Here is a 20,695-nt window from a genome sequence, read left to right as displayed (position 1 = left end):
GAACAATGGCCACCAGTTGCCCATCCCTGGTCTAGAGAGACTAGATATATTCCTCAGTTTTCTCACCACCCTGTCTCTGTGTCTCTGTCTCTGTCCCTCTGTCTCTCTGTCCCTTTCTCTCCCTCTCTCTCTCTCTCTCTCTCTCTCCCTCTGTCTCTCTGTACCTCTGTCTCTCTGTCCCTCTGTCTCTCTCTCCCTTTCTCTCCCTCTCTCTCTCTCTCTCTCCCTCTGTCTCTCTGTACCTCTGTCTCTCTGTACCTCTGTCTCTCTCTCTGTCTCTCTCCAGTGAACCCATGTACCGTCTGTACAGCCGTCAGGTGCGCAGCAAGCAACTGGCCATCAAGAGGATGAACGAGATCCAGAAGAGCATCGATGGCTGGGAGGGGAAGGACATCGGCCAGTGCTGTTCCGCGTTCATCCTGGAGGGGGCGCTCCTCCGCGCCGGCGCCAAACACGAGCGACACAACTTCCTGTTTGACGGCCTCATGATCAGCTGTAAGGCCAATCAGAGCTCCCGACTCCCCGGTTCCGGAAGCGGGGCGGAGTTTCGTCTCAAGGAGAAGTTCGTCCTACGGAAAGTCCGCATCGTGGACCGCGAGGACTCGGCGGAGTTAAAACATGCCTTCGAACTCGTCGGTAAAGACGAGAACTGTGTGGTGTTCTGCGCTCGCTCGGCGGAGGAGAAGGGGGCGTGGATGGCGGCGCTGGTCACCCTGCAGTACCGCTCCACACTGGACCGTATGCTGGACACGGTTCTACAGCATGAGGAGCAGGCCCAGCCCCTCCGCCTGCCCTCCCCGGAGCTTTACCGCTTCGCTGTGCACGACTCCGAGGAGAACATCGTGTTTGAGGACCGTGTCCAGAGCAAGACTGGGATACCTATTATTAAGGCTGGGACGGTGGTCAAGCTTATAGAGAGGCTCACATACCACATGTACGCTGATCCCAACTTTGTACGCACTTTTCTGACCACCTACCGGTCATTCTGCAAGCCCCAGGATCTCCTGAGGCTGTTGATAGACAGGTATGGTACCACAGAATTACAACAGTAGTCGGCCTGTTGATAGACAGGTATGGTACCACAGAATTACAACGGTAGTTGGCCTGTTGATAGACAGGTATGGTACCACAGAATTACAACGGCAGTTGGCCTGTTGATAGACAGGTATGGTACCACAGAATTACAACGGCAGTTGGCCTGTTGATAGACAGGTATGGTACCACAGAATTACAACAGTATACACACAGTGCATTCAGAAAGTATTCAGACCTCTTGACTGTTTCCACATCTAGTCTGGCCAAAATCTAAATTGCACCTTGGCTGGAATAATACATAATGGCCTTTCTCTTGCATTTCAAAGATGATAGTATTATCTTTTACCAGATATAATGTGTTATATTCTCCTACATTCATTTAACATTTACACAAACTTCAAAGTGTTTCCTTTCAAATGGTATCAGGAATATGCATATCCTTGCTTTAGGTCCTGAGCTACGGGCAGTTAGATTTGGGTTTGTCAGTTTTGTCATTCAGACCCTTTTTTTTTTTTTAAGGGTCTGATCCTTAAATGTAATATTGAGTGTGTGGTTCTGGGACAAATATTTTACAACTGTTGATGGGTTTCGGCAGCATGGCCTTCGTCAGGGAGGACAACTGTTGGTTTGACAATAACATATTTGATCTTTCCCAGGATTGAGATCCCTGAGCCAGAACCCACAGAGGCAGACAAACAGGCTCTATGGAATGGGGATCAGCCAATGGCTGCAGAGCTACAGAGGTTCCGCAGGGAGTACGTCCAACCCGTCCAACTCCGGTATGATCACTATTCCATTGTCCAATGAGTCTGCATACCACTCTCCAATCAGATTCCATCCCACCATACCACTCTCCAATCAGATTCCATCCCACCATACCACTCTCCAATCAGATTCCATCCCACCATACCACTCTCCAATCAGATTCCATCCCACCATACCACTCTCCAATCAGATTCCGTCCCACCATACCACTCTCCAATCAGATTCCGTCCCACCATACCACTCTCCAATCAGATTCCGTCCCACCATACCACTCTCCAATCAGATTCCATCCCACCATACCACTCTCCAATCAGATTCCATCCTATCTGGGTTGGGCAGGTTTCTAGAACAGTAATTCCACCATCACCATGTCTGGTATTTGACCCTCTTCTTTCAATTCTCCCCCCCATCTCTCTCTCTCTCTTACTCTCTACTCTCTCCTCTCTCCTCGCGCTCTCTCCTCTCTCTCCATCACTCTCTCTCCCTCTCCTCACGCTCTCCCCACTCCCCTCTCCTCACTCCCTCTCCTCAGCTCTCTCTCCGCACTCCTCACTCTCTCACCATCACCCATGTCCTCGGCTATCTCTGACCCTCTCTCTCTCTCAATCTCTCTCTCTCTCTCTCTCTCTCTCTCTCCCCCCCTCTCCCCTCTCTCTCTCCCCTGTCCCCTCTCTCTCTCCCTGTCTCTCCGCCTCTCTCTCTCTCCCCCCCCTCCCTCTCCCCCCCTCCCCTCTCTCTCAGGGTTCTGAATGTGTTCCGTCAGTGGGTGGAGCATCATTTCTATGACTTTGAGAACGACCCCGAGCTACGAGGCCGACTGGAGGAATACATCAGCAGCATCCTACAACTCCGAGGTACTACCTCAATACTACAGTACTACCGCAATACGTACTACACGTACTACCTACCAGATACTGTTATCGTGAGCGGATACTACCTCTAACGACTGCTACAGTAATACCTGCAATACGTACATGTATATACTGGACAGTGTGACCACCTCAGATACTCACAGTACTCACTACACTACTAACCTCAATACTACAGTACCAGCTGACGACTACTGCCTCATATACTACATGTACTGCACTACACTACTGAGCCTGTACAGATACTACAGTACCACTACCTCTGAAATACTACAGTACCACTATACTACTCGACCTGGCAAGTACTACGACGTAGCGGGTGGAGTCCATCAATAAGCTCATCAAGTGTACAGCTACTGACCTCAATACTACAGTACCACTACACTACATCACCTTCAATAGCCTACAGCTACCCATCGAGTGACACTACTCAGCCGTCAATACTAGACAGATACCACTGACCTCAATGACCCTACACTCAATACATACAGTCCACCAGCTCACACTACTTGAGCCTCAACTACTACAGGTGAGACCACTACCTCAATACTGACACGTACCTAACTATACTACTACCTCAATACCTACCAGTACCACTAATACTACCTACAATACTACAGTACCACTATACTACCATCAATACTACTAGTACCACTACTACTACTACCTTCCAATACTACAGTACCACTACCTCAATACTACAGTACCTTCCACTACCTCAATACTACCTACAATACTACAGTACCTTCCACTACCTACAATACTACCTACAATACTACAGTACCACTACACTGCTACCTAATATTACTACAGTACCACTCTACCTTCAACTACTACAGTACCACTACCTCAATACTACAGTACCACTATACTACTACCTCAATACTACAGTACCACTATACTACTACCTCAATACTACAGTACCACTACACTACTACCTCAATACTACAGTACCACTACCTACTACCTCAATACTACAGTACCACTACACTACTACCTCAATACTACAGTACCACTACCTCAATACTACAGTACCACTACCTACCTCAATACTACAGTACCACTACACTACTACCTCAATACTACAGTACCACTACCTTAATACTACAGTACCACTATAGTACCACTACCTCTACTACAGTACCACTACCTCAATACTACAGTACCACTACACTACTACCTCAATACTACAGTACCACTACACTACTACCTCAATACTACAGTACCACTACAGTACTACTACCGCAATACTACTACAGTACTACCTCAATACTACAATACATTATACAACTCCGAGGTCGGCCCCCCCAATACCACTTTTAAAAACCAATATGTACACTTGCTCTACCTTACCAGACTACTGTTATTGTGAGAGGGAATACATAATAATGATTGCCGTTTACCTTGCCGTACTGAACATATTGGAATAGTGTGACACAGATTCTCAAACTCTCTGACTTCTAACCTCTTGCCAGTCTAGATGGGGACTAATGTCATGTTTTATATGTGCTGCACCGCCGGCTGAGCCTGTACAGAGACACATTTCATGTCTCTGAAAAAAGTCGTTCTTTTTCCTGCTCGACCAGGCAAGTCTATGAGGAAGTGGGTGGAGTCCATCAACAAGATCATCAAGAGGAAGATGCAGACTCAGTCCAACGGGGTCAGTCACAACATCACCTTCGAGAGCCCGCCGCCGCCCATCGAGTGGCACATCAGCCGTCTGGGCCAGACGGACACCTTTGACCTCATGACCCTTCACCCCATAGAGATCGCCCGCCAGCTCACCCTGCTTGAGTCTGAACTCTACAGGTGAGACCACTGTTTCCATGGTGACACCTCCTAACTATACCACTCGTATACCTTCCACTGCTATAATGTTACTATAATATTACTCTACCTTCCACTACTATAATATTACTATAATATTACTCTAATATTACTCTACCTTCCACTGCTTTAATGTTACTATAATATTACTCTACCTTCCACTACTATAATATTACTATAATATTACTCTACCTTCCACTACTATAATATTACTATAATATTACTCTACCTTCCACTACTATAATATTACTATAATATTACTCTACCTTCCACTACTATAATATTACTATAATATTACTCTACCTTCCACTACTATAATATTACTATAATATTACTCTACCTTCCACTACTATAATATTACTATAATATTACTCTACCTTCCACTACTATAATATTACTATAATATTACTCTACCTTCCACTGCTATAATATTACTATAATATTACTCTACCTTCCACTGCTATAATATTACTATAATATTACTATAATATTACTCTACCTTCCACTACTATAATATTACTCTACCTTCCAATACTATAATATTACTATAATATTACTCTACCTTCCACTACTATAATATTACTATAATATTACTCTACCTTCCACTGCTATAATATTACTATAATATTACTCTACCTTCCACTACTATAATATTACTCTACCTTCCACTACTATAATATTACTCTACCTTCCACTACTATAATATTACTATAATATTACTCTACTTTCCACTGCTATAATATTACTATAATATTACTCTACCTTCCACTACTATAATATTACTATAATATTACTCTACCTTCCACTGCTATAATATTACTATAATATTACTCTACCTTCCACTGCTATAATATTACTATAATATTACTCTACCTTCCACTGCTATAATATTACTATAATATTACTATAATATTACTCTACCTTCCACTACTATAATATTACTCTACCTTCCAATACTATAATATTACTATAATATTACTCTACCTTCCACTACTATAATATTACTATAATATTACTCTACCTTCCACTGCTATAATATTACTATAATATTACTCTACCTTCCACTACTATAATATTACTCTACCTTCCACTACTATAATATTACTCTACCTTCCACTACTATAATATTACTATAATATTACTCTACCTTCCACTGCTATAATATTACTATAATATTACTCTACCTTCCACTACTATAATATTACTCTACCTTCCACTACTATAATATTACTCTACCTTCCACTACTATAATATTACTCTACCTTCCACTACTATAATATGACTCTACCTTCCACTGCTATAATATGACTCTACCTTCCACTGCTATAATATTACTATAATATTACTCTACTTTCTACTACTATAATATGACTCTAACTTCCACTGCTATAATATTACTATAATATTACTCTACTTTCTACTACTATAATATTACTCTACCTTCCACTGCTATAATATTACTATAATATTACTCTACTTTCTACTACTATAATATTACTCTACCTTCCACTACTATAATATTACTCTACCTTCCACTGCTATAATATTACTATAATATTACTCTACCTTCCACTACTATAATATTACTCTACCTTCCACTACTATAATATTACTATAATATTACTCTACTTTCTACTACTATAATATTACTCTACCTTCCACTACTATAATATTACTCTACCTTCCACTACTATAATATGACTCTACCTTCCACTGCTATAATATTACTATAATATTACTCTACTTTCTACTACTATAATATGACTCTAACTTCCACTGCTATAATATTACTATAATATTACTCTACTTTCTACTACTATAATATTACTCTACCTTCCACTGCTATAATATTACTATAATATTACTCTACTTTCTACTACTATAATATTACTCTACCTTCCACTACTATAATATTACTCTACCTTCCACTACTATAATGTTACTATAATATTACTCTACCTTCCACTACTATAATGTTACTATAATATTACTCTACCTTCCACTACTATAATATTACTCTACTTTCTACTACTATAATATTACTATAATATTACTCTACCTTCCACTACTATAATATTACTATAATATTACTCTACCTCCCACTACTATAATATTACTCTACCTTCCACTACTATAATATTACTATAATATCACTCTACCTTCCACTACTATATTATTACTCTACCTTCCACTGCTATAATATTACTATAATATTACTCTACCTTCCACTGCTATAATATTACTATAATATTACTCTACCTTCCACTGCTATAATATTACTATAATATTACTCTACCTTCCACTACTATAATATTACTCTACCTTCCACTACTCTAATATTACTATAATATTACTCTACCTTCCACTACTATAATATTACTATGATAGTACTCTACCTTCCACTACTATAATATTACTCTACCTTCCACTACTATAATATTACTCTACCTTCCACTACTATAATATTACTATAATATTACTCTACCTTCCACTACTATAATATTACTCTACCTTCCACTACTATAATATTACTATAATATTACTCTACCTTCCACTACTATAATATTACTCTACCTTCCACTACTATAATATTACTCTACCTTCCACTACTCTAATATTACTATAATATTACTCTACCTTCCACTACTCTAATATTACTATAATATTACTCTACCTTCCACTACTATAATGTTACTCTACCTTCCACTACTATAATATTACTATAATATTACTCTACCTTCCACTACTATAATATTACTCTACCTTCCACTACTATAATATTACTATAATATTACTCTACCTTCCACTACTATAATATTACTCTACCTTCCACTACTCTAATATTACTATAATATTACTCTACCTTCCACTACTATAATATTACTCTACCTTCCACTACTCTAATATTACTATAATATTACTCTACCTTCCACTACTATAATATTACTCTACCTTCCACTACTATAATATTACTCTAATATTACTCTACCTTCCACTACTATAATATTACTATAATATTACTCTACCTTCCACTACTATAATATTACTCTAATATTACTCTACCTTCCACTACTATAATATTACTATAATATTACTCTACCTTCCACTGCTATAATATTACTATAATATTACTCTACCTTCCACTACTCTAATATTACTCTACCTTCCACTACTATAATATTACTCTAATATTACTCTACCTTCCACTACTATAATATTACTATAATATTACTCTACCTTCCACTGCTATAATATTACTATAATATTACTCTACCTTCCACTACTATAATATTACTATAATATTACTCTACCTTCCACTGCTATAATATTACTATAATATTACTCTACCTTCCACTACTATAATATTACTCTAATATTACTCTACCTTCCACTACTATAATATTACTATAATATTACTCTACCTTCCACTGCTATAATATTACTATAATATTACTCTACCTTCCACTACTATAATATTACTATAATATTACTCTACCTTCCACTGCTATAATATTACTATAATATTACTCTACCTTCCACTACTATAATATTACTATAATATTACTCTACCTTCCACTACTCTAATATTACTCTACCTTCCACTACTATAATATTACTCTAATATTACTCTACCTTCCACTACTATAATATTACTATAATATTACTCTACCTTCCACTGCTATAATATTACTATAATATTACTCTACCTTCCACTACTATAATATTACTATAATATTACTCTACCTTCCACTACTATAATATTACTCTACCTTCCACTACTCTAATATTACTATAATATTACTCTACCTTCCACTACTATAATATTACTCTACCTTCCACTACTCTAATATTACTATAATATTACTCTACCTTCCACTACTATAATATTACTCTACCTTCCACTACTCTAATATTACTATAATATTACTCTACCTTCCACTACTATAATATTACTCTACCTTCCACTACTCTAATATTACTATAATATTACTCTACCTTCCACTACTATAATATTACTCTACCTTCCACTACTCTAATATTACTATAATATTACTCTACCTTCCACTACTATAATATTACTCTACCTTCCACTACTCTAATATTACTATAATATTACTCTACCTTCCACTACTATAATATTACTCTAATATTACTCTACCTTCCACTGCTATAATATTACTATAATATTACTCTACCTTCCACTACTATAATATTACTCTACCTTCCACTACTATAATATTACTCTAATATTACTCTACCTTCCACTACTATAATATTACTATAATATTACTCTACCTTCCACTGCTATAATATTACTATAATATTACTCTACCTTCCACTACTATAATATTACTCTACCTTCCACTGCTATAATATTACTATAATATTACTCTACCTTCCACTACTATAATATTACTCTACCTTCCACTGCTATAATATTACTATAATATTACTCTACCTTCCACTGCTATAATATTACTATAATATTACTCTACCTTCCACTACTATAATATTACTCTACCTTCCACTACTATAATATTACTCTAATATTACTCTACCTTCCACTACTATAATATTACTCTAATATTACTCTACCTTCCACTGCTATAATATTACTATAATATTACTCTACCTTCCACTACTATAATATTACTATAATATTACTCTACCTTCCACTACTATAATATTACTATAATATTACTCTACCTTCCACTACTATAATATTACTCTAATATTACTCTACCTTCCACTGCTATAATATTACTATAATATTACTCTACCTTCCACTACTATAATATTACTCTACCTTCCACTACTATAATATTACTCTAATATTACTCTACCTTCCACTACTATAATATTACTATAATATTACTCTACCTTCCACTGCTATAATATTACTATAATATTACTCTACCTTCCACTACTATAATATTACTCTACCTTCCACTACTATAATATTACTATAATATTACTCTACCTTCCACTGCTATAATATTACTATAATATTACTCTACCTTCCACTACTATAATATTACTCTACCTTCCACTACTATAATATTACTATAATATTACTCTACCTTCCACTGCTATAATATTACTCTACCTTCCACTACTATAATATTACTCTACCTTCCACTACTATAATATTACTATAATATTACTCTACCTTCCACTGCTATAATATTACTATAATATTACTCTACCTTCCACTACTATAATATTACTCTACCTTCCACTACTATAATATTACTATAATATTACTCTACCTTCCACTGCTATAATATTACTATAATATTACTCTACCTTCCACTACTATAATATTACTCTACCTTCCACTACTATAATATTACTATAATATTACTCTACCTTCCACTACTATAATATTACTCTACCTTCCACTGCTATAATATTACTCTACCTTCCACTACTATAATATTACTCTACCTTCCACTACTATAATATTACTATAATATTACTCTACCTTCCACTGCTATAATATTACTATAATATTACTCTACCTTCCACTACTATAATATTACTCTACCTTCCACTACTATAATATTACTATAATATTACTCTACCTTCCACTGCTATAATATTACTATAATATTACTCTACCTTCCACTACTATAATATTACTCTACCTTCCACTACTATAATATTACTCTACCTTCCACTACTATAATATTACTCTACCTTCCACTACTATAATATTACTCTACCTTCCACTACTATAATATTACTCTACCTTCCACTACTATAATATTACTATAATATTACTCTACCTTCCACTACTATAATATTACTATAATATTACTCTACCTTCCACTACTATAATATTACTCTACCTTCCACTACTATAATATTACTATAATATTACTCTACCTTCCACTGCTATAATATTACTATAATATTACTCTACCTTCCACTACTATAATATTACTCTACCTTCCACTACTATAATATTACTATAATATTACTCTACCTTCCACTGCTATAATATTACTCTAATATTACTCTACCTTCCACTACTATAATATTACTCTACCTTCCACTACTATAATATTACTATAATATTACTCTACCTTCCACTGCTATAATATTACTATAATATTACTCTACCTTCCACTACTATAATATTACTCTACCTTCCACTACTATAATATTACTATAATATTACTCTACCTTCCACTGCTATAATATTACTATAATATTACTCTACCTTCCACTACTATAATATTACTCTACCTTCCACTACTATAATATTACTATAATATTACTCTACCTTCCACTGCTATAATATTACTATAATATTACTCTACCTTCCACTACTATAATATTACTCTACCTTCCACTACTATAATATTACTATAATATTACTCTACCTTCCACTGCTATAATATTACTATAATATTACTCTACCTTCCACTACTATAATATTACTCTACCTTCCACTACTATAATATTACTATAATATTACTCTACCTTCCACTACTATAATATTACTCTACCTTCCACTGCTATAATATTACTCTACCTTCCACTACTATAATATTACTCTACCTTCCACTACTATAATATTACTATAATATTACTCTACCTTCCACTGCTATAATATTACTATAATATTACTCTACCTTCCACTACTATAATATTACTCTACCTTCCACTACTATAATATTACTATAATATTACTCTACCTTCCACTGCTATAATATTACTATAATATTACTCTACCTTCCACTACTATAATATTACTCTACCTTCCACTACTATAATATTACTCTACCTTCCACTACTATAATATTACTCTACCTTCCACTACTATAATATTACTCTACCTTCCACTACTATAATATTACTCTACCTTCCACTACTATAATATTACTATAATATTACTCTACCTTCCACTGCTATAATATTACTATAATATTACTCTACCTTCCACTACTATAATATTACTCTACCTTCCACTACTATAATATTACTATAATATTACTCTACCTTCCACTGCTATAATATTACTATAATATTACTCTACCTTCCACTACTATAATATTACTCTACCTTCCACTACTATAATATTACTATAATATTACTCTACCTTCCACTGCTATAATATTACTATAATATTACTCTACCTTCCACTACTATAATATTACTCTACCTTCCACTACTATAATATTACTATAATATTACTCTACCTTCCACTGCTATAATATTACTATAATATTACTCTACCTTCCACTACTATAATATTACTCTACCTTCCACTACTATAATATTACTATAATATTACTCTACCTTCCACTGCTATAATATTACTATAATATTACTCTACCTTCCACTACTATAATATTACTCTACCTTCCACTACTATAATATTACTATAATATTACTCTACCTTCCACTACTATAATATTACTCTACCTTCCACTACTATAATATTACTCTAATATTACTCTACCTTCCACTACTATAATATTACTATAATATTACTCTACTTTCTACTACTATAATATTACTCTACCTTCCACTGCTATAATATTACTATAATATTACTCTACTTTCTACTACTATAATATGACTCTACCTTCCACTGCTATAATATTACTATAATATTACTCTACTTTCTACTACTATAATATGACTCTACCTTCCACTGCTATAATATTACTATAATATTACTCTACTTTCTACTACTATAATATTACTCTACCTTCCACTACTATAATATTACTCTACCTTCCACTACTATAATGTTACTATAATATTACTCTACCTTCCACTACTATAATATTACTCTACCTTCCACTGCTATAATATTACTATAATATTACTCTACCTTCCACTACTATAATATTACTCTACCTTCCACTACTATAATATTACTATAATATTACTCTACCTTCCACTGCTATAATATTACTATAATATTACTCTACCTTCCACTGCTATAATATTACTCTACCTTCCACTGCTATAATATCACTCTACCTTCCACTGCTATAATATCACTCTACCTTCCACTGCTATAATATTACTATAATATTACTCTACCTTCCACTACTATAATGTTACTATAACATTACTCTACCTTCCACTACTATAATATTACTCTACCTTCCACTACTATAATATTACTATAATATTACTCTACCTTCCACTGCTATAATATTACTATAATATTACTCTACCTTCCACTACTATAATATTACTATAATATTACTCTACCTTCCACTACTATAATATTACTATAATATTACTCTACCTTCCACTACTATAATATTACTCTACCTTCCACTACTATAATATTACTATAATATTACTCTACCTTCCACTGCTATAATATTACTATAATATTACTCTACCTTCCACTGCTATAATATTACTATAATATTACTCTACCTTCCACTACTATAATATTACTATAATATTACTCTACCTTCCACTACTATAATATTACTCTACCTTCCACTACTATAATATTACTCTACCTTCCACTACTATAATATTACTATAATATTACTCTACCTTCCACTACTATAATATTACTATAATATTACTCTACCTTCCACTACTATAATATTACTATAATATTACTCTACCTTCCACTACTATAATGTTACTATAATATTACTCTACCTTCCACTACTATAATATTACTCTACCTTCCACTACTATAATATTACTATAATATTACTCTACCTTCCACTGCTATAATATTACTATAATATTACTCTACCTTCCACTGCTATAATATTACTATAATATTACTCTACCTTCCACTACTATAATGTTACTATAATATTACTCTACCTTCCACTACTATAATATTACTCTACCTTCCACTACTATAATATTACTATAATATTACTCTACCTTCCACTGCTATAATATTACTATAATATTACTCTACCTTCCACTACTATAATGTTACTATAATATTACTCTACCTTCCACTACTATAATGTTACTATAATATTACTCTACCTTCCACTACTATAATATTACTATAATATTACTCTACCTTCCACTACTATAATATTACTATAATATTACTCTACCTTCCACTACTATAATATTACTCTACCTTCCACTGCTATAAGATTACTCTACCTTCCACTACTATAATATTACTATAATGTTACTCTACCTTCCACTGCTATAATATTACTATAATATTACTCTACCTTCCACTGCTATAATATTACTCTACCTTCCACTACTATAATATTACTATAATGTTACTCTACCTTCCACTGCTATAATATTACTATACCTTTACCACAGTACCCAGCTCACCCTGCTGGAGTCTAGTCTACAGGTGAGACACCTATAGCACATACAAATCTGGTATTTTAAGGAAGTCGTTGGATATGTTCCCAAAACTATAATCTCTTACTAACACAGTGCTCTAAGTTTTATAAACTTGACCCAGATGAACCATCTTAGTTATGAATATCTTTGCTCTTCTATATCATTGATGTGGCACCATGATAAAAACAATAAAAACAGCAAGAAATATACAAATATACAGCGAATGGTGCAGTTGTAAACTGTAGTACACTGTTAAAAGCATGATGCTGGAACATGGTTTACCCTGCCAGCCAACTCTGGCTGAAGCCCTCTGACCATGTTCTGTCTGTACAGGGGCCATTCTGAGAAGTGTGGTACTGTGCTTTTTTCAAGTGTTAGTCATTCATGTTGTAAGGGTAATGTTATTGACGTGTGTGTCCTCTGCAGGGCTGTGAGGCCGTCTGAGCTGGTGGGGAGTGTCTGGACCAAAGAGGACAAGGAGAATAACTCTCCCAACCTGCTGAGGATGATCCGTCACACCACCAACCTCACGCTGTGGTTCGAGAAGTGAGTAGTACTACTACAAATCACCCAAGCCCTGGGGTTCAGAGGTTAGCTGGGTCTGTTTCAGTAGGTGGGAAACGTTTTTAGAAACAGTCAAATAGAGCGATACTACCTGAACTTGTCCAATAAGAACACAGATTTTCATTTTCTATTGCAGAAATGTTTTTGCTACAGTGTGGACTACTGAACAAGTCCCTGCTGTGAACTCAGTCAATAACATTAATTCTGATATCCATTTTCTTTCTCTCTCTTTCTGTCTCTCTGTCTCCCGTCTATCTCTCTCTCTGTCTCTGTCTCACTCTGTATCCCGTATCTCTCTCTGTCTCTCTGCCTCTCTGTCTCTCTCTCTGTCAGGTGTATTGTGGAAGCAGAGAACCTGGATGAGAGAGTAGCAGTGTTAACCCGGGTCATTGAGATCCTGCAGGTGTTTCAGGAGCTCAACAACTTCAACGGTGTTCTGGAGGTGGTCTCTGCCATCAACTCTGTCCCCGTCTACCGGCTCGACCACACCTTCGAGGTGATCACACACACACACACACACACAGACGCACCTTCAAGGTGAACACAGCGCAGACGTGTACCTTGGGGTGACGGCCCAAATGGTACACCGTTCCCTATATAGAGAGAATAGGCTGCCATTTCAGGATAAAAGTAGTGCACTACGTAGGGAATAGGGTGCCATTTCAGGATAAAAGTAGTGCACTACGTAGGGAATAGGGTGCCATTTCAGGATAAAAGTAGTGCACTACGTAGGGAATAGGGTGCCATTTCAGGATAAAAGTAGTGCACTACGTAGGGAATAGGGTGCCATTTGGCACACAAAAAAGGTTAACCAACCATTACTGTTTAGGAGAACATGGATGCATGGTTGACGTCAATTCAGTTTCAATCCAGAAGTAAACGGGTATATTCCTATTCTAATCCAGAGGTAAACGGGTATATTCCTATTCTAATCCAGAGGTAAACGGGTATATTCCTATTCTAATCCAGAGGTAAACGGGTATATTCCTATTCTAATCCAGAGGTAAACGGGTATATTCCTATTCTAATCCAGAGGTAAACGGGTATATTCCTATTCTAATCCAGAAATAAACGGGTATATTCCTATTCTAATCCAGAGGTAAACGGGTATATTCCTATTCTAATCCAGAGGTAAACGGGTATATTCCTATTCTAATCCAGAAGTAAACGGGTATATTCCTATTCTAATCCAGAGGTAAACGGGTATATTCCTATTCTAATCCAGAGGTAAACGGGTATATTCCTATTCTAATCCAGAAGTAAACGGGTATATTCCTATTCCAGAAGTAAACGGGTATATTCCCATTCAATTAAATAGAATTGTCCCCAACCCTGTCAGCATGCAATGTGTACTGTCTGGTGCCCACTGTCTGGTGCCTATTGAGCACTAAGACCAGAGAGAATACATTTATTTGATTCGTCACGTCCAATCTCCTCCTCCAAAACCCATTGGATGAGAAAGTCAGAGGTCCCTCCCCTCTGACCTTCTCATCCAATGGGTTTTGGAGAAGGAGGCGAAGAATCAAGAAAATGCAATTTGACATTCTCCCAATCCTTTTACCGAGCAGCAAGTTAACGAGAGATATTGTCCTTGTCTTTCAGGCGGTCCCCGAGAGGAAGAAGAGGATCCTAGAGGAAGCAGTGGAACTGAGCCAGGACCATTTCAAGAAGTACCTGGCCAAACTCAAGTCCATTAACCCGCCCTGTGTGCCTTTCTTTGGTAAGACCTTCCGGACAGACGGGAGCACACTGACAAACAGTACTACATCCTTCTCACACTACTGAGCCTGAACTGACCTGTCACCCATCCAACATAGTTGCTGGAACCGTAAAGGTCAATGAGAAGGGAATATGTTGACGCCAACACAGTACGGTTCGGGTCAGAATAATACTGTGAAAAGGGTATTAGGTGACACACGCATACCATCTGGCCCTGCCCTATCTACCTACCTGACCAGGTATCTACCTGCCCTATCTACCTACCTGACCAGGTATCTACCTACCTGACCAGGTATCTACCTGCCCTATCTACCTACCTGACCAGGTATCTACCTGCCCTATCTACCTACCTGACCAGGTATCTGCCTGCCCTATCTACCTACCTGACCAGGTATCTACCTGCCCTATCTACCTACCTGACCAGGTATCTACCTGCCCTATCTACCTACCTGACCAGGTATCTACCTGCCCTATCTACCTACCTGACCAGGTATCTGCCTGCCCTATCTACCTACCTGACCAGGTATCTGCCTGCCCTATCTACCTACCTGACCAGGTATCTACCTGCCCTATCTACCTACCTGACCAGGTATCTACCTGCCCTATCTACCTACCTGACCAGGTATCTACCTGCCCTATCTACCTACCTGACCAGGTATCTACCTGCCCTATCTACCTACCTGACCAATCTACCTACCTGACCAGGTATCTACCTACCTGACCAGGTATCTAACTACCTGACCAGGTATCTACCTGACCAGGTATCTACCTGACCAGGTATCTACCTGACCAGGTATCTACCTACCTGACCAGGTATCTACCTACCTGACCAGGTATCTACCTGACCTATCTACCTACCTGACCAGGTATCTACCTGCCCTATCTACCTACCTGACCAGGTATCTACCTGCCCTATCTACCTACCTGACCAATAACTACCTACCCGTCTGTCCCAGGTATCTACCTGACCAATAACTACCTACCCGTCTGTCCCAGGTATCTACCTGACCAATAACTACCTACCCGTCTGTCCCAGGTATCTACCTGACCAATAACTACCTACCCGTCTGTCCCAGGTATCTACCTGACCAATAACTACCTACCCCGTCTGTCCCAGGTATCTATCTGCCCAATAACTACCTACCCGTCTGTCCCAGGTATCTACCTGACCAATAACTACCTACCCGTCTGTCCCAGGTATCTACCTGACCAATAACTACCTACCCGTCTGTCCCAGGTATCTACCTGACCAATAACTACCTACCTGTCTGTCCCAGGTATCTACCTGCCCAGGTATCTACCTGACCAATAAATACCTACCCCGTCTGTCCCAGGTATCTACCTGACCAATAACTACCTACCTGTCTGTCCCAGGTATCTACCTGACCAATAACTACCTACCCGTCTGTCCCAGGTATCTACCTGACCAATAACTACCTACCCGTCTGTCCCAGGTATCTACCTGACCAGGTATCTACCTACCTGACCAGGTATCTACCTGCCCTATCTACCTACCTGACCAGGTATCTACCTGCCCTATCTACCTACCTGACCAGGTATCTACCTGCCCTATCTACCTACCTGACCAATAACTACCTACCCGTCTGTCCCAGGTATCTACCTGACCAATAACTACCTACCCGTCTGTCCCAGGTATCTACCTGACCAATAACTACCTACCCGTCTGTCCCAGGTATCTACCTGACCAATAACTACCTACCCGTCTGTCCCAGGTATCTACCTGACCAATAACTACCTACCCGTCTGTCCCAGGTATCTACCTGACCAATAACTACCTACCCGTCTGTCCCAGGTATCTACCTGACCAATAACTACCTACCCGTCTGTCCCAGGTATCTACCTGACCAATAACTACCTACCCGTCTGTCCCAGGTATCTACCTGACCAATAACTACCTACCCGTCTGTCCCAGGTATCTACCTGACCAATAACTACCTACCCCGTCTGTCCCAGGTATCTACCTGCCCAATAACTACCTACCTGTCTGTCCCAGGTATCTACCTGACCAATAACTACCTACCCGTCTGTCCCAGGTATCTACCTGACCAATAACTACCTACCCGTCTGTCCCAGGTATCTACCTGACCAATAACTACCTACCCGTCTGTCCCAGGTATCTACCTGACCAATAACTACCTACCCGTCTGTCCCAGGTATCTACCTGACCAATAACTACCTACCCCGTCTGTCCCAGGTATCTATCTGCCCAATAACTACCTACCCGTCTGTCCCAGGTATCTACCTGACCAATAACTACCTACCCCGTCTGTCCCAGGTATCTACCTGCCCAATAACTACCTACCTGTCTGTCCCAGGTATCTACCTGACCAATAACTACCTACCCCGTCTGTCCCAGGTATCTACCTGCCCAATAACTACCTACCCGTCTGTCCCAGGTATCTACCTGACCAATAACTACCTACCCCGTCTGTCCCAGGTATCTACCTGACCAATAACTACCTACCCGTCTGTCCCAGGTATCTACCTGACCAATAACTACCTACCCGTCTGTCCCAGGTATCTACCTGCCCTATCTACCTACCTGACCAGGTATCTACCTGCCCTATCTACCTACCTGACCAGGTATCTACCTGCCCTATCTACCTACCTGACCAGGTATCTACCTGCCCTATCTACCTACCTGACCAGGTATCTACCTGCCCTATCTACCTACCTGACCAGGTATCTACCTACCTGACCAATCTACCTACCTGACCAGGTATCTACCTACCTGACCAGGTATCTAACTACCTGACCAGGTATCTACCTACCTGACCAGGTATCTACCTGACCAGGTATCTACCTACCTGACCAGGTATCTACCTGACCTATCTACCTACCTGACCAGGTATCTACCTGCCCTATCTACCTACCTGACCAGGTATCTACCTGCCCTATCTACCTACCTGACCAATAACTACCTACCCGTCTGTCCCAGGTATCTACCTGACCAATAACTACCTACCCGTCTGTCCCAGGTATCTACCTGACCAATAACTACCTACCCGTCTGTCCCAGGTATCTACCTGACCAATAACTACCTACCCGTCTGTCCCAGGTATCTACCTGACCAATAACTACCTACCCGTCTGTCCCAGGTATCTACCTGCCCAATAACTACCTACCTGTCTGTCCCAGGTATCTACCTGACCAATAACTACCTACCCCGTCTGTCCCAGGTATCTACCTGACCAATAACTACCTACCCGTCTGTCCCAGGTATCTACCTGACCAATAACTACCTACCCGTCTGTCCCAGGTATCTACCTGCCCAATAACTACCTACCCGTCTGTCCCAGGTATCTACCTGACCAATAACTACCTACCCGTCTGTCCCAGGTATCTACCTGACCAATAACTACCTACCCCGTCTGTCCCAGGTATCTACCTGACCAATAACTACCTACCCGTCTGTCCCAGGTATCTACCTGACCAATAACTACCTACCCGTCTGTCCCAGGTATCTACCTGCCCAATAACTACCTACCCGTCTGTCCCAGGTATCTACCTGACCAATAACTACCTACCCGTCTGTCCCAGGTATCTACCTGACCAATAACTACCTACCCGTCTGTCCCAGGTATCTACCTGACCAACATCCTGAAGACAGAGGAGGGGAACCCCGACTTCCTGAAGAGACACGGCAAAGAGCTGATCAACTTCAGTAAGAGGAGGAAAGTAGCGGAAATCACAGGAGAGATACAGCAGTACCAGAACCAGCCTTACTGTCTCAAGGTCCAGCAGGACATCAAGGTAGGCCAACCAGAACCAGCCTTACTGTCTCAAGGTCCAGCAGGACATCAAGGTAGGCCAATCAAAACCAGCCTTACTGTCTCAAGGTCCAGCAGGACATCAAGGTAGGCCAACTACCTCTACCTGTCCTAGTCCCTCTCTCTCCATCTCTCTCTACCTGTCCTAGTCCCTCTCTCTCCATCTCTCTCTACCTGTCCTAGTCCCTCTCTCTCCATCTCTCTCTACCTGTCCTAGTCCCTCTCTCTCCATCTCTCTCTACCTGTCCTAGTCCCTCTCTCTCCATCTCTCTCTACCTGTCCTAGTCCCTCTCTCTCCATCTCTCTCTACCTGTCCTAGTCCCTCTCTCTCCATCTCTCTCTACCTGTCCTAGTCCCTCTCTCTCCATCTCTCTCTACCTGTCCTAGTCCCTCTCTCTCCATCTCTCTCTACCTGTCCTAGTCCCTCTCTCTCCATCTCTCTCTACCTGTCCTAGTCCCCCTCTCTCCATCTCTCTCTACCTGTCCTAGTCCCTCTCTCTCCATCTCTCTCTACCTGTCCTAGTCCCTCTCTCTCCATCTCTCTCTACCTGTCCTAGTCCCTCTCTCTCCATCTCTCTCTACCTGTCCTAGTCCCTCTCTCTCCATCTCTCTCTACCTGTCCTTGTCCCTCTCTCTCCATCTCTCTCTACCTGTCCTAGTCCCTCTCTCTCCATCTCTCTCTACCTGTCCTAGTCCCTCTCTCTCCATCTCTCTCTACCTGTCCTAGTCCCTCGCTCTCTCTACCTGTCCTAGTCCCTCGCTCTCTCTACCTGTCCTAGTCCCTCGCTCTCTCTACCTGTC

General features: G+C 39.0%; 1 protein-coding gene across 2 annotated transcripts in view; it reads left to right on the top strand.

Moving 5' to 3' along the window:
* Positions 1 to 20,695, top strand: part of LOC139563419 (son of sevenless homolog 2-like) — a 72,188-nt gene that overhangs the window by 45,423 nt on the left and 6,070 nt on the right. For both annotated transcript variants that reach the window (XM_071382074.1, XM_071382075.1), the window contains 8 exons: positions 287 to 1,024; positions 1,692 to 1,814; positions 2,542 to 2,654; positions 4,256 to 4,478; positions 14,247 to 14,366; positions 14,718 to 14,880; positions 15,987 to 16,104; positions 19,705 to 19,877. In XM_071382074.1, coding sequence (XP_071238175.1) covers positions 287 to 1,024; positions 1,692 to 1,814; positions 2,542 to 2,654; positions 4,256 to 4,478; positions 14,247 to 14,366; positions 14,718 to 14,880; positions 15,987 to 16,104; positions 19,705 to 19,877 — 1,771 coding nt within the window. The remainder of the gene's footprint in view (positions 1 to 286; positions 1,025 to 1,691; positions 1,815 to 2,541; positions 2,655 to 4,255; positions 4,479 to 14,246; positions 14,367 to 14,717; positions 14,881 to 15,986; positions 16,105 to 19,704; positions 19,878 to 20,695) is intronic.

Source organism: Salvelinus alpinus, chromosome 34, assembly GCF_045679555.1.
Source record: "Salvelinus alpinus chromosome 34, SLU_Salpinus.1, whole genome shotgun sequence".
In the NCBI taxonomy this organism is placed as follows: domain Eukaryota; kingdom Metazoa; phylum Chordata; class Actinopteri; order Salmoniformes; family Salmonidae; genus Salvelinus; species Salvelinus alpinus.
The sequence above is the reverse complement of the archived record's forward strand: the minus strand, read 5'-3'. Positions and strand labels throughout refer to the sequence as shown.